The 16133-nt window shown below is 42.4% G+C and overlaps 2 protein-coding genes across 4 annotated transcripts in view; both read right to left on the bottom strand.

Moving 5' to 3' along the window:
* Window positions 1-1765: 1765 nt before the first annotated feature.
* LOC141987664 (uncharacterized) lies at window positions 1766-10896 on the bottom strand. Of its 3 annotated transcripts, none has more exons than XM_074953223.1 (4): window positions 7661-10896; window positions 5996-6078; window positions 2983-4138; window positions 1766-2392 (listed from the first exon to the last, which is right to left on the bottom strand). In XM_074953223.1, the coding sequence occupies exons 3-4, from the start codon at window positions 3386-3388 to the stop codon at window positions 1875-1877; spliced, it is 924 nt and encodes a 307-aa protein (XP_074809324.1). In that variant the 5' UTR covers window positions 3389-4138; window positions 5996-6078; window positions 7661-10896; the 3' UTR covers window positions 1766-1874. The 3 variants fall into 3 exon arrangements, with proteins under 3 accessions (XP_074809324.1, XP_074809325.1, XP_074809326.1); XM_074953224.1 differs by lacking the exon at window positions 7661-10896 and adding an exon at window positions 7418-7612; XM_074953225.1 differs by lacking the exon at window positions 5996-6078.
* A 1483-nt stretch (window positions 10897-12379) lies between these two features.
* Window positions 12380-16133, bottom strand: part of PRUNE2 (prune homolog 2 with BCH domain) — a 173998-nt gene continuing 170244 nt past the window's right edge. Inside the window, exon 20 of the mRNA XM_074953222.1 lies at window positions 12380-14278. Coding sequence (XP_074809323.1) covers window positions 14245-14278 — 34 coding nt within the window. The 3' untranslated portion in view covers window positions 12380-14244. The remainder of the gene's footprint in view (window positions 14279-16133) is intronic.

Genomic DNA, 16133 nt, shown 5'->3' with positions numbered 1-16133 from the left:
CCCTCCCCTGTCTAGGGGACTCATTCCTCTAGGTCACACTGCAGTCACTCACAGAGAAGGTGCAGCAAGGTAAATCTATCCATGTATCAATCAGAGGCCAGACTAACCTCCTTGTTCCAATAAGAACAATAACTTAGGTGCACCATTTCTTATTGGAACCCTCCGTGAAGTCCTGCCTGAAATTCTCCTTGATGTAAAGCCACCCCCTTTGTTGATTTTAGCTCCCTGAAGCCAACCCTGTAAGCCGTGTCATCAGTCGCCCCTCCCTCCGTCAGAGCAACGGCCGACAATCGTTCCACGCCTTTTTTCTGTGCGGACGCCATACCAAGGCAAGCATGGAGGCCGCTCAGCTCACTTTGGCAATTAGGAGCACATTAAACACCACACGCATTATCCAGCAGTATATGCAGCACCGGAACCTGGCAGAGTGATACCGGGCGAGTAGGCGACGTCAGCACGGTCGCGTGAGTGATCAGGACATGGACACAGATTTCTCTGAAAGCATGGGCCCTGCCAATGCATGCATCATGGTGCTAATGGGGCAGGTTCATGCTGTGGAACGCCGATTCTGGGCTCGGGAAACAAGCACAGACTGGTGGGATCGCATAGTGTTGCAGGTCTGGGACGATTCCCAGTGGCTGCGAAACTTTCGCATGCGTAAGGGCACTTTCATGGAACTTTGTGACTTGCTTTCCCCTGCCCTGAAGCGCATGAATACCAAGATGAGAGCAGCCCTCACAGTTGAGAAGCAAGTGGCGATAGCCCTGTGGAAGCTTGCAACGCCAGACAGCTACCGGTCAGTTGGGAATCAATTTGGAGTGGGCAAATCTACTGTGGGGGCTGCTGTGATGCAAGTAGCCCACACAATCAAAGATCTGCTGATATCAAGGGTAGTGACCCTGGGAAACGTGCAGGTCATAGTGGATGGCTTTGCTGCAATAGGATTCCCTAACTGTGGTGGGGCCATAGACGGAACTCATATCCCTATCTTGGCACCGGAGCACCAAGCCGGTGAGTACATAAACCGCAAGGGGTACTTTTCAATAGTGCTGCAAGATCTGGTGGATCACAAGGGACGTTTCATCAACATCAAAGTGGGATGGCCGGGGAAGGTACATGACGCTCGCATCTTCAGGAACTCTGGTCTGTTTCAAAAGCTGCAGGAAGGGACTTTATTCCCAGACCAGAAAGTAACGATTGGGAACGTTGAAATGCCTATATGTATCCTTGGGGACCCAGCCTACTCCTTAATGCCATGGCTCATGAAGCCGTACACAGGCAGCCTGGACAGTAGTCAGGAGCTGTTCAACTACAGGCTGAGCAAGTGCAGAATGGTGGTAGAATGTGCATTTGGACGTTTAAAGGTGCGCTGGCGCAGTTTACTGACTCGCTTAGACCTCAGCGAAACCAATATTCCCACTGTTTATTACTGCTTGCTGTGTGCTCCACAATATCTGTGAGAGTAAGAGGGAGACGTTTATGGTGGGGTGGGAGGTTGAGGCAAATCGCCTGGCTGCTGGTTACGCGCAGCCAGACACCAGGGCGGTTAGAAGAGCACAGGAGGGCACAGTACGTATCAGAGAAGCTTTGAAAACCAGTTTCATGACTGGCCAGGCTACGGTGTGAAAGTTCTCTTTGTTTCTCCTTGATGAAACCCCCCGCCCCTTGGTTCACTCTACTTCCCTGTAAGCCATCCGCCCTCCTCTCCTCCCTTCAATCATTGCTTGCAGAGGCAATAAAGTCATTGTTGCTTCACAGTCATGCATTCTTTATTCATTCATCACACAAATAGGGGGATGACTACCAAGGTAGCCCAGGAGGGGTGGTGGAGGAGGGAAGGAAAATGCCACACAGCACTTTAAAAGTTTACAACTTTAAAATTTATTGAATGCTAGCCTTCTTTTTTTGGGGCAATCCTCTGTGGTGGAGTGGCTGGTTGGCCGGTTGCCCCCCCACCGCGTTCTTGGGTGTCTGGGTGAAGCTATGGAACATGGGGAGGAGGGCGGTTGGTTACACAGGGGCTGTAGTGGCAGTCTGTGCTCCAGCTGCCTTTGCTGCAGCTCAGCCATACACTGGAGCATACTGGTTTGATCCTCCAGCAGCCTCAGCATTGAATCCTGCCTCCTCTCATCACGCTGCCGCCACATTTGAGCTTCAGCCCTGTCTTCAGCCTGCCACTTACTCTCTTCAGCCCGCCACCTCTCCTCCCGGTCATTTTGTGCTTTCCTGCACTCTGACATTATTTGCCTCCACGCATTCGTCTGTGCTCTGTCAGTGTCGGAGGACAGCATGAGCTCAGAGAACATTTCATCACGAGTGCGTTTTTTTTTCTTTCTAATCTTCACTAGCCTCTGGGAAGGAGAAGATCCTGTGATCATTGAAACACATGCAGCTGGTGGAGAAAAAAAAAAGGGACAGTGATATTTAAAAAGACACATTTTATAAAACAGTGGCTACACTCTTTCAGGGTAAACCTTGCTGTTAACATTACATACATAGCACATGTGCTTTCGTTACAAGGTCGCATTTTGCCTCCCCCCACCGCATTGCTACCCCCTTCACCCTCCCCCCTCCCCGTGGCTAACAGCGGGGAACATTTCTGTTCAGCCGCAGGCAAACAGCTCAGCAGGAACGGGCTCCTCTGAATGTCCCCTGAAGAAAAAGCACCCTATTTCAACCAGGAGACCATGAATGATATCTCACTCTCCTGACGATAACACAGAGAGATAAAGAACGGATGTTGTTTGAACGCCAGCAAACATACACTGTAATGCTTTGTTGTACAATGATTCCCGAGTACGTGTTACTGGCCTGGAGTGGTAAAGTGTCCTACCACGAAGGACGCAGTAAGGCTGCCCTCCCCAGAAACCTTTTGCAAAGGCTTCGGGAGTACATCCAGGAGAGCCACGAATGCCAGGGCAAATTAATCCTTTCACATGCTTGCTTTTAAACCACGTATAGTATTTTAAAAGGTACACTCACCGGAGGTCCCTTCTCCGCCTGCCGGGTCCAGGAGGCAGCCTTGGGTGGGTTCGGGGGGTACTGGCTCCAGGTCCAGGGTGAGAAACAGTTCCTGGCTGTCGGGAAAACCGGTTTCTCCGCTTGCTTGCTGTGAGCTATCTACAACCTCATCATCATCATCATCATCTTCGTCCCCAAAACCTGCTTCCGTGTTGCCTCCATCTCCATTGAGGGAGTCAAACAACACGGCTGGGGTAGTGGTGGCTGAACCCCCTACAATGGCATGCAGCTCATCATAGAAGCGGCATGTTTGGGGCTCTGACCCGGAGCGGCCGTTCGCCCCTCTGGTTTTCTGGTAGGCTTGCCTTAGCTCCTTAAGTTTCACGCGGCACTGCTTCGGATCCCTGTTATGGCCTCTGTCCTTCATGCCCTGGCAGATTTTGAGAAAGGTTTTGGCATTTCAAAAACTGGAACGGAGTTCTGATAGCACGGATTCCTCTCCCCATACAGCGATCAGATCCCGTACCTCCCGTTCGGTCCATGCTGGAGCTCTTTTGCGATTCTGGGACTCCATCATGGTCACCTCTGCTGATGAGCTCTGCATGGTCATCTGCAGCTTGCCACGCTGGCCAAACAGGAAATGAGATTCAAAAGTTCGCAGTTCTTTTCCTGTCTACCTGGCCAGTGCATCTGAGTTGAGAGTGCTGTCCAGCGCGGTCACAATGGAGCACTCTGGGATAGCTCCTGGAGGCCAATACCGTTGAATTGTGTCCACAGTACCCCAAATTCGACCCGGCAAGGCCGATTTAAGCGCTAATCCACTTGTCAGGGGTGGAGTACGGAAATCGATTTTAAGAGCCCTTTAAGTCGAAATAAAGGGCTTCATCGTGTGGACGGGTGCAGGTTTACATCGATTTAATGCTGCTAAATTCGACCTAAAGTCCTAGTGTAGACCAGGGCTCAGAGTGTTAATAAGGTTCCTCATTAGTGCCAGTTTTGCGATACGGACACTTGTCCATTAGTCTGAGACCACCAAGCATTTAATGCAGGTCAACGAACATCTTTCAGATGGTAACAGCTTTTAGTTGACACAAGCTGGGTTGGGTTCAAACTGGCAACGAGTAGGTAAAAGATCCAGTCACCTTTTGCCAAGGGTGAATCAGAATTAATAGCATGACTGTGGATAAAGTAGAATAATTACATGTTACTGATGTATTAGCATTGCTATAAAATATAATTATTCCATTTTTCTACTTCAGAACTGATGAAATATAAAATATACACATTAGAATGCACCATGGTAACACGTAAGGCCAAATTCTGACTCCATTGATACTAATGAGTTTTGCTAATGAAGTTGATAAAACTAGGATTTAGCCCATAGAAATTATTTGTAAAGCTAATAAATTAGAACTCGCTTAACTTTTTATATACAATCTTGACCTTGAGTGAACAGAAACAAATTGACTTTAGTACAGTATATTTTTTAAAAAACCAACCTGTTTTTAAGAGTTTTGGCTTTTTTCTTATTTGATTGCATGATGCACATTGGATTTCCATAAAGGAAAAAAGGAGGTGAAGGCTGTGAGTAGATTTCTATAACACTCATTGCACAAGGGTTTTTTTCCTTATTCCATAGCTAAATATTTGAGTAAAATTCACCCTTCTGCAGAGGGCCAGCACAAGGCCTATGCATTATTTAAAGGTTGAAATTTACACTTGGGTAGAATAAGACTCCATAGGGATTTGGTTTTAATTCAATAAAACTGAGTTTGATAGTAATTTTTTTGAAGAACAGAAAAAGTCCTACGTGCCTTGTTCTTTAAAAAAAAAAATCATTTCCACTTCGACTCAGCCATTCCATCTGGTACCCTTCTGAAAGCATGTGTAATGGACATTTAGGGCCTCTTGAGGGGATTTGACTTACCACATCCATTTTTATATGAGTATATGTGGCTAATCTCCAATACTGTCTGAACACAGACCCCTTCTGAGTGGGAATAGTAAACACTGGAGAAAGGAAAGCTCAATTTCATATTCATTCTTCTGGGAGGGAAAGGAATGGTTTGCCACCTGCATTGGTACTTAGGCATTCTACATGAATCAGGTGGAGCATCTTGAGGGCACCCAAGGACTCTGGCCTTCCTGGCTCTGCACAGCTCCTTTATAACATGGTTATTGCAGTAGCTAGGGAGGAGGAAGCAGCACAAGTTAGTACAACTTCAGGCTACTTTTACTTGCATGCTTGTGAGGGGGAGACTCTGGAGGAGCCTAGTTGGCTCCTCTGCCCCCAGACAGCTGGAATCCTAACAATGTCACTGTGGGGGAGCTTCTAGGGGAGAGGGGTGAAGGGGCAGCATACTGTGGCCACCAGATTCCCACTTCTGCTGGAACAGGCTATTCTCTGTGTGCAAACAGAAAGGAGACAAAAAGAAAAGGCGTACTTGTGGCACCTTAGAGACTAACCAATTTATTTGAGCATAAGACGCATCCGATGAAGTGAGCTGTAGCTCACGAAAGCTTATGCTCAAATAAATTGGTTAGTCTCTAAGGTGCCACAAGTACTCCTTTTCTTTTTGCGAATACAGACTAACACCTGTCAGAAAGGAGGCAAGACGCTCAAGCATTTTAGGAAGCCAGGGTTAATTTGAAAAGTGACTTATGAGAGTAACTACTTTTCCTGAGGGCTCTATATCCAGCAGTAGGGTACAGCACCACCCTGAATCACGTACAGTGCAGGAAGGAGCTGCGGAAACAAAAGCTTTATCACTGAGCTCAGTGTTTCCCCTGCTATTCTATTCCTGGCTGCCTGTTGAGTACAGATAGAACTTAAACTACTGTTCTGCATGATCAGCTATGTGATAACATTTCTTTATCAAAAGAAATATCTGATTTCTAAGTCACTTACATGCAGATCATCATATCTATCACTGCATATTTTTAAGGTGATAACAAAATTAGTCTGGAAGCCTCCACTGTAAAAAGAATCTCATTGCTGAAAGGCATATATAACTTGATTTTTTCAACTACAAACCTGAAAAGTGAAAGGCTCCCCAAAGCCCTGGTTGCATTCATCTTCAGAAAACCCCCAGAAGAAAAAGAGAACAGGTCATGATCCTTAGCAGCAAGAAGGGGAAAACATGGCAAAAAAGGCAGTTAAAGCATTTATCATTTGGAAGAGAAAAAGATACAACAAGTAGCAGCCTATTACAAACGAGCTACTTTAGGGTTACAGCTGTTTGCCTTTGCTCCATTTAAACAGCCAGCCCACAGGAAGGAAGGCATGCTGGGGGCGGGTGGAAATCCTATAAAAGGGCATCCCTACACCGAGAGGGTTAATAGAAATTAGATATTCTGGAAAGAGGGAGTTGCTAGGGAAGGGGTTGTTGTGTTTTACACGCTTCTGTCACATGAGAGAGAGAGAGAGAGAGAGAGAGAGTGTGAAGTGTAAAACTGTTGTTTTACAGCTGTGGAGGTCTCCTACATCATGAGCCAGTTTTTTTTAAAAAGACAGTTTTCCAAATAAACCTATTAGGCCCCTAGTCAGTGGAGGTGTTTAGATGCATGCTGATGGACTTAAGTCCTTATTGCTTCCTAAATGTTAATTAGGCAATTGTCAATTACTCTGTGAGGTAGGGGAATAAAAAGTAAGATCCAGGAGTAGTAATCTGCATTTTACAGCTGGGAAAACTAAGGCTAAGTGACTTAATTAGTGCCCTGGGGGAGCCAGGATTAGAACGTAGGCCTCCCTTGCTCTCAGCCCTGGCCTTAGTGTATCATACTAGGCTGCCTCTTATACTACCCACCCTGTGGCAAGAAGCCATGTTGGCTGCACAACTATAGACAGAGCTTGTAGTGTCATGAGTAGCGGACTGGAAACATTGCTCTCAGTGACACTGAACTGGGTATAAAGAAAAGGAGGACTTGTGGCACCTTAGAGACTAACCAATTTATTTGCGCATAAGCTTTCGTGAGCTGTAGCTCACGAAAGCTTATGCTCAAATAAATTGGTTAGTCTCTAAGGTGCCACAAGTCCTCCTTTTCTTTTTGCGAATACAGACTAACACGGCTGTTACTCTGAAACCTGAACTGGGTATGCAGTTTGGAAAACTGGCCCATGCATTTTGTAGGTGTAAAAGAGCAGCCCTACACAAGTCAATTAGCTCATATTTTTAGAGTTGCAGTATTGCAAACATAGGCATTCAAAAATCATGAGTAGGGCCCAAAAAAATCACAAATGTCTAAAAATCATGACACTCCTGTAATGTTTTGGGCTTTTTATTTGCCTTTGTTTTTTGAGAGTTTGTTGTTGAGCTTTACCGTGTGACAAAAAAACTATCATGTGACTTGCAGTAAAATCGCAAGATTTGACAACTCTGCAGCTATCTCCACAATGAAGAGGGTCAGAAACTTACTTTTATTTTTAATGAAAACTGAGATCAGTCTTGACACTTACATATACTCTAACCTCATGTCTATAGGCCCCAAAAGCTGGCTTGGCAATAGCAGGTTCCTGCTTTAGAAGGTATAGCATAGCTTAGATTCTTTGTCCGTCACAGAAAACAATTCACTTCTCAATATCTTCTGTTACTGCATCAAAGAATGAATCAACCTGAATATATATCATTGGGAAGCATGGAAGCAGAAAAGGAATGCAGTCAGGGAAAGAGCATAGCAGTGTTAAATCCACTGCACTCACCATGATATATTTCCCTTTCAACCAACAGGTTTTATTTTATGCCATTGAACTGGACTACAAACTTAATTCACAAGAAACCTTCATTCAAAGCAAAGTTTGCTGTAAAGGAAAACATGCTTTTTCAGCTTCTGGAGAAACAATAAAGGAATAAGAATAGATGGTGTTCACATTTAACAGTGTTACAAATTTCACGCTAGATTCACATCAGGCTTTAGGAAAAAACCCAAAGAATCCCAAATATCTGAGCTGCTTGAGCATCACAAAATATGTTTGGATAACTGGAGATTAATAGAAAAGGGAAAGACTTTAGCAGTGAATTAGTGGGAGGTTTGGATAATCAGGATTCTGCTCTACCTCTCTCTGGCATCCACGTACAAATAGACGTTATCACTGCACTAGTGTCTGACACTAGCAAAATTATTAGGAACAGTCAAATATCAGATGTTGAGAAGAAAAGAAAAGGGAAAGAAAAAGTTTAGAGTTCTGATACCTTTCTAGCTACCATATGTACACGTACTATCAATTATTATAAAAAAATCACATTTTGAAGTATTTGCAAAGTATGTTATTCCAGAAACTATATCTGGGTTCTCTCTACAACATTTATTCTATAACTGGTCCATAATTAGCACATCTCAATAATTAATTGCAAACAAAGTATTTAAACTACAACAGTGATACTAACAAGAGTTAAGATTCTGGAGAAGGACCATCCAAAGCAAAGGAATCCTAAGGCATAACTGTACATCCCCAAGGTTTGCCATGTTTTAGCTACATGTAAGAGGGGGGCCTTAATTGCCAATTTCTTTACCTTCTGGGCTCCTCTGTCAGTCTCAAGAGGCGACAGCAATTTAAGACTTTAGCAGCGATAGCCCTGTTTTCTTTCTGGGCCAAATCCTTGGGAATAAATGTTATTAACTTCAGTAGAACAAGGATTTGGACATGCGTGGGAGGAGAGTGGGATGAGCATCTGAAATTTTATTTAACCCAAACATGAATATTTTGCAAGGAGTTTGTGGGGAAAGTGAGATGGCCAGAGGGAGAAAAGGAAGATGGGGGAGAGAGGTAAGTTATCTGCAATGACTTACAATAATATAATGAGTGAAATGGCTAGTGCTTTCATTGACTAGGGTGAACAATGGAGGAAAAGCATCAGAGCTATCAGAATAACCTGTAACACTGGGAGCTACAAAAAAATTCAGCGTGCTGCTGAAATGAGGCACTTTTAATAGTGGATTGCAGCTTTTTATTTCTGTATCATACATACATATTGTACATACAGTGATATTATGTATCCTTGTATTGCTTAGTCTACTATTGAGTGAGCATAGGTTTTTTGTTTGTTTTTTTTTTAACAAAACAAATCGTAAGTTAATTTATATCTTGCTCTGAGCACTGGTCCATGGTAGGAAAAAAAATCTGTGTATAAAAGAGTACATGTGTGCAATTCTAATACAATATTCCTCTTTGAACAAACCACTGATTTTTGGTTAGATATTGTATATACTTGTTAGTATAATATATAGTTGCTATATCAGAACATTAATATATTTTAGAAATATATATTTTAATGAGCAAAGATAACCACACCTCTTCTTTAAGCCACAGTGATCTTTTTTACACCATCATATTGGCAGTCCTATTTTTTTTAACATGACATTTGGTTTAAATGTGTCCTTTCCATCACCAGACGCCATTACCAAATTAGTCTGCTCCTACTGATCAAATCCTTTCACATTCAAGTGCCTCTACAGTGAAATTCACCTCCTATGCAGCGGGCCAGTGCAAGGATTATGTGGCACTTAAGCTTCACTCGGGCTCTGAAAATAGGTGCACTGGATTTCTGTTGAGGCCCTGCGTAGGAGTAAATTTCACCCTCCATGAACATTTCTGTCCCCCAGAGTGTAATATAGGTGATTCAGCTCATTCTAGGTTGTTTTAACTGCAGGTCTACAGATGATATGAGTTCATGCTGTTATACATTTTTAATTATTCATATCCAGAACAATCTTAATTAGCATCTGGAAGTTAACACAAATATTAATTCCTAAAGAAAGCATTTATCTCCAGTATTTTAAGTGGCATGACTTTTGTAAGCCATATCAAAGCCAAGACTTGAATATCTGGAAGACTGGGCAAACAACCAGATCTAATTTTGGGCTCGTCTCTGTGAAGTTAATAAGAATTGATGATCAGTTCCTCGTAGGATCGGGCCCTTTCCCTGTGGAAATTCACAGGACTTGATAGAAAGCAGAGATAAAATCTATTATCTGGTACAACAGAGTTGCACTGCACAAATGGCAGGACAAATCAAGAACTATTAATGTGATGACATTTCAGGTTTGCTTGGCGGTATATAAGTAAGATTTTGGCAACTTCTTGTCCTTCTGACACTTGGTCTGCATTAGAGTAGCTGAACAAATGGGCACACAGTGATATTCATTCTCTTGTTTGCAGTATGCCTCATTATTGATACAAGAGAATAATCTACAGAGACTGAAATGTGCTCACTTTAAAACAAAAATGTAGATTTTATTTTGATATAGGACAAAAAGAAATCAGATTCTGTTCTCAGTTTAGATTTTACTAAGAACAATTCTCACATCATTTCTGTCCCGACTAACCTGTTTGCTTTCTCTGTCTAGTGATTCTCTCCTCTTTTAATTAGTAATACCGGATGCTGAGAATTAGCACATATGTAAGCTGTGAGATGAACAAAGCATCTAGAATTGCTTCCTACAACGATTTGCTTATTTCAGCCAAATCAGTACAGCTGTAATTTTGGGGCACAACAGTGACTCTTAGTGGTGAACTATGTTTATTCCAAACTGTGTGTTTCCCACAGGCACCCCAAAGGATCTATACATCTACTACCAGACTCTCTTGTTTGAAAGAGACAAGTAGAATGAATTTGGTTATCAACTTACATTCTGTCAGGGCGGTCCTCAGGCATAAGCAGCATACACAGCTGCGTCGGGCACCTGAAAATTTGGGGCATCCCTAGGTCTTAGTGTCTACCCTCCCGCTTCTTCCTATCCCTGTTCTGACCCTTCCTGCAGGCTCCTGCTTCAGCCTGGTGAGTCTTCCTCCAGAGGTGATCTCGTACTTAAGAGTGAAAAAGGCTTCCAGCCTGCCAGACCTATTAGCACAACATTGAAACTGTTAAGGAGCCATTCAAGTGGTAATAAGAAAAGGAGTACTTGTGGCACCTTAGAGACTAACCAATTTATTTGAGCATAAGCTTTCGTGAGCTACAGCTCACTTCATCAGATGCATTCAGTGGAACATACAGTGGGGAAATTTATGTACACAGAGAACATGAAACAATGGGTGTTATCATACACACTGTAAGGAGAGTGATCACTTAAGATGAGCTAATACCAGCAGGAGAGTGGGGGGTAGGAGGGGAGAAAACCTTTTGTAGTGATAATCAAGGTGGGCCATTTCCAGCAGTTGACAAGAACGTCTGAGGAATGGGGGGGTGGGGACATGGGGAAATAGTTTTACTTTGTGTAATGACCCATCCACTCCCAGTCTCTATTCAAGCCTAAGTTAATTGTATCCAGTTTGCAAATTAATTCCAATTCAGCAGTCTCTCCTTGGAGTCTGTTTTTGAAGTCTCCAGCTTTCACCCAGATCACACCACACAATCCATTGTCTACAGCCAAGCTCTACAATACAACCGCATTTGCTCCAACCCCTCAGACAGAGACAAACACCTACAAGATCTCTATCAAGCATTCTTACAACTACAATACCCACCTGCTGAAGTGAAGAAACAGATTGACAGAGCCAGAAGAGTACCCAGAAGTCACCTACTACAGGACAGACCCAACAAAGATGATAACAGAACGCCACTAGCCATCACCTTCAGCCCCCAACTAAAACCTCTCCAACGCATCATCAAGGATCTACAACCTATCCTGAAGGACACCCATCACTCACAGATCTCGGGAGACAGGCCAGTCCTTGCTTACAGACAGCCCCCCAACCTGAAGCAAATACTCACCAGCAACCACACACCACACAACAGAACCACTAACCCAGGAACCTATCCTTGCAACAAAGCCCGTTGCCAACTGTGTCCATCTATTTATTCATGGGACACCATCATCGGGCCTAATTACATCAGCCACGCTATCAGAGGCTCATTCACCTACACATCTACCAATGTGATATATGCCATCATGTGCCAGCAATGCCTCTCTGCCATGTACTTTGGTCAAACTGGATCGTCTCTACGTAAAAGAATAAATGGACACAAATCAGATGTCAAGAATTATAACATTCATAAACCAGTCGGAGAACACTTCAATCTCTCTGGTCACTCGATTACAGACCTAAAAGTTGCAATATTACAACAAAAAGACTTCAAAAACAGACTCCAACGAGAGACTGCTGAATTGGAATTAATTTGCAAACTGGATACAATTAACTTAGGCTTGAATAGAGACTGGGAGTGGATGGGTCATTACACAAAGTAAAACTATTTCCCCACGTTTACTCCCCCCCCCCCCGCACTGTTCCTCAGACATTCTTGTCAACTGCTGGAAATGGCCCACCTTGATTATCACTACAAAAGGTTTTCTTCCACCCCTCCCCTGCTCTCCTGCTGGTATTAGCTCATCTTCAGTGATCACTCTCCTTACAGTGTGTATGATAACACCCATTGTTTCATGTTCTCTGTGTATATAAATCTCCCCACTGTATTTTCCACTGAATGCATCCGGTGAAGTGAGCTGTAGCTCACGAAAGCTCATGCTCAAATAAATTGGTTAGTCTCTAAGGTGCCACAAGTACTCCTTTTCTTTTTGCGAATACAGACTAACACGGCTGCTACTCTGAATCAAGTGGTAATGAAGCCATTTAACAGGCTTTAGCAAACCCCCAGGTATATACTGTCAGGTTCTGAATTCACTGACAAAAACAGTTGTGCATTACTGTAATATTTACTTTACTCAGAACATGTTAGTCTACAGCAGTGCTACTCAAAGTGGTGGTCCGCAGACCGCTGCCAGTCTGAGAGCCATCGGCTGCCAGTCTGCACGCACATTGGACAAAAAAATTGCCATTCCCCCACATCAGATAGCTTGAGAAGCACTGGTCTACAGGGCCTTAGTTTAAAATTTGCTTTAAAAATTCTTCATTCGTGTGTTGCTGAAGATTATAAAATCACATCTCTAAAAAATCCTTGGATCAATTTTTAGATGCACAATCTGAATATTCATCTTTAGCCTTAAATGCTTGGATCTTCAGACATACAGTTTTTTAAATAAATCCTTCAAAAGACCACCCTTATCTAAAATACACATGTGAGCCCGGGCTGCCATCAGGCATGGGGTACCAGTTTAATAATACTGCATATGGCCCCTTAAATCCTAGGGATTGGCCCTGCATTCTGTTATGCAAATACAGTGGTCACCATTAGAAAAATCAACATTTACCCACAACCACCACATCAAGTATTTCCCATGTTTAGCACATGGCCATGCTGTAGGGTCTTACATACCAGAATGAGGTATAGCAGCTGTGCATAGATGTTATTTTTGGGCGGTGGGGCTTATTTTCTGGTGAGTACTTTTGCTATATCACTCAAATTACATTTCAATCATTATTTTACTGATATAAAATATACTCTCAGACTATTTTGATATCAGCATTTAATGATCATGGCACCACGCTATGGATTTGTATATTTTATCTAGCACTTAGAAAATCTGCAGTGTTAATACTACAAACATGGAATAATCAGCCTGTATTACTTGCGCTAAAGATGCCATTTTGAATTATCACAGTTTTAGATATACCGAGTTGCTTTTTTTAATATTGCCAACACTGTTAGGGCATGAGATAATCATTTAGAGGACTGACCACTTTTAAAAAAACCCTGACATTAAAAAATAAAAACACTGAACTCAATTACTAAAATTACATTTTCAATTAGTTATTTTCTCTCTGAGAAATCTCTTCAATGACTCATATATTTATTAAAAAAAGTAGGTTTCTCTCTGGCCAAGCAAATGATTGTGTAAAGTTATCAGTAGCACAACCTGAACAAGTAGAGTTTCGCAGACAGCAAGAGCTATCAACACAATCAGAGAAAAATATGAACTATCTCTAGATGTATTTTAAATAGTAGAGTTACAGCTAATCTGTGAAACAAACTAAGCTAAGAGTGTTTACTGTAATAATACCACTTTATTAAGCTAGGCATAAATGTTAAAATACTGAAGACAAAACATAACTACTCTCTTGTGAGGGTTCCACTGAATTACCCTTGAGGCACATTGTTGGTTAACTCTGATATTTTTAAATTAAAAATATACAGAGTTACATAAAACAATGCTAAATTAAATCAATTTTCTTATTGCAAACGACACCTCTGAAGATAATAAACAAAGTGAGAGCAAAAGCCTGCAGCCTCTATGGCAACAGGGTCGAGCCCTTAGCTTTCTTCAGAAATTCTGAACAGCACGGAGCTAATCATAAACCAAAAAGAAATGAACCAAACTGCCCCTTCCTCCATGGCCTTCTGTGTCAGGGAGACTGATCCAGACAACCGCTCTTCTTCGAGTGCCTGGAAGTTATGGTTTTTCTTTTCGCAGCGTCACATCAAGTCTTTAAAATAAACAAAACAAAACAATAATTCAGTGCTATGCAACACATTGCTGCTATTTTTCTCAGTCTTGAGGTTCCAGTCCTGCAGTATGCTGAGCACTCTCGTTGACTTCAGTGCTCCAGTGTTAAATACTTTAGACAGTCTCTTTGGGCCCTATCTTGCTTCTACTTAATATGGAAAATTTAAAGGCCTGATGCTGCTCCCTTTGTTGTCAATTGCCAAATTCTCGTTGATTGCGGTAGGAGTAGAATTGGGCCCTAAGTGTGTGTGTGTGGGGTGGGGACTGGGCTACACAATGGCTTCATTAAGGATGTATTCAGAAGCACATTTTTGCCATCCATTTCAAGAAGCACTGGCAGCAATGTGGGCATATTTACAGGAATTTAAAATAAACTTGCAGTGCAGACATACAATATCCCTGCCAGCACAGATGGGCAACTCATCCATTTGCTCGAGCATGCTGACTACTGAAATCTGAGATATACTATGTGGAGTTAATTATATAATTATAAATGGAAATGAATGTAGATTTATATTTGCACTATATCATTTTAAAGCCGAGAGCTCGATTCCTTAAAGGAATAATATACAGACATTATTTATGGAACTTTCTGCCATGAAAATGAAGAAATCGATAGACTGATAATTATTCCCAAATGTCAATATTTGTAGAAGGCCAGTGTTTTCTCCATGCTGAAGTGCATTGTCTACTGTACCTCTATGTGCCATTTTCCATAAATATATTTTAAAAGGCTTTGATCTCTAAAAATACAACAAGGTTCATTGAGGGGAAGTGCAGCCTGCAAACTTGATGCATCCATGGGAAAAGTAGAGCATATCCCTGCAGTACCCCAGTGATCCTTCAGGATGGACTTCCCCCTGCCATGCTTTCTGCTGCAGCCTTTGGCTACACCCCTTGTATACATTTCTTCCTCTGAAAGGCAGGCACAGAAACCCTGGAATGGATGATTCTACCACCATTAACTCCAAAATGGCTGGTGAATGAGAATTCTCTTGGGTCCCTGAGAGCCCTGCCATGGACAGCAGAAGTTCCCCGTATCCAAACCATCCTCCTAACCCCTGAATGTGCCCCTACCTAACCTCTGGCCCTGCAGTGTTCTTTAGGAAGGGAGCTTCATGGATTTGGGATGTGAGAAGTATCTTGTGAAGCCCTCGTTCATTCCTTCCATGTCCCTGTTCCCATTCCCACACTATCTTTGCATATGGAGAAGGGAATCAGGGCACCAAGTAATCAGCAATACATCTGTCTGTAAGTGATGCTGTTTCTCATTGTAATAAGCAGAGCACTTATTAGTTAAAATTAAAAATCTGGAAAATATCTCCCCATTATGCCTTTGATGAATCCATCCCCCAGTTTCATTGGTATTCTTTAGACTAAGGAGCTGCCACCACATTAGATCATTATTTTTCTTTGTAGAATACAGAGCTGCTGTAAAGATCTCCTAGAGGCATACTGCATATTTATGGTCTCACAAGATCAGTATTGTTTTTAAAACATGCAAAATGCTTCAGCGTACTGAATACTTTGTTTAAAGAAAAAAAAAAAGAAAGTTGTCATTCAAACCACAAAATGGAAAACATGAGAGCACACCACCAGACAAAAGCCTTCCAAATGGATATAAAGAAAAAAACACAACAAGCTAAGGGCTCGGCAGACTCCAGAGAGGTTTCAGCAGAAAGAATATTGAACAGATTTGTGCAAAACTATCAGTGTCAATGAGAGGACGTTTATGGGTGAAAACTGATTTTTTGCAAGAATTTATGATTATGAACAAGGGCGAATTTTTGCCATTTTGGAAAACGGACACACACTTTTTTGGCATGAGAAATAGC

The sequence above is a fragment of the Natator depressus genome, chromosome 5 (assembly GCF_965152275.1).
Source record: "Natator depressus isolate rNatDep1 chromosome 5, rNatDep2.hap1, whole genome shotgun sequence".
NCBI lineage: Eukaryota > Metazoa > Chordata > Testudines > Cheloniidae > Natator > Natator depressus.
This window is presented reverse-complemented; position numbering and strand designations above follow the sequence as displayed.

Bases quoted from the DNA above. Each gene is read 5' to 3' on its own strand.
- LOC141987664 (XM_074953223.1), bottom strand. From the start codon at position 3,388: ATGAAGGACAGAGGCCATAACAGGGATCCGAAGCAGTGCCGCGTGAAA. The intron at 2,393-2,982 runs GTGAGTGTACCT...TTTCTCCACCAG, and splicing joins AGGCGGAGAAGGGACCTCCG to CTGCATGTGTTTCAATGATC.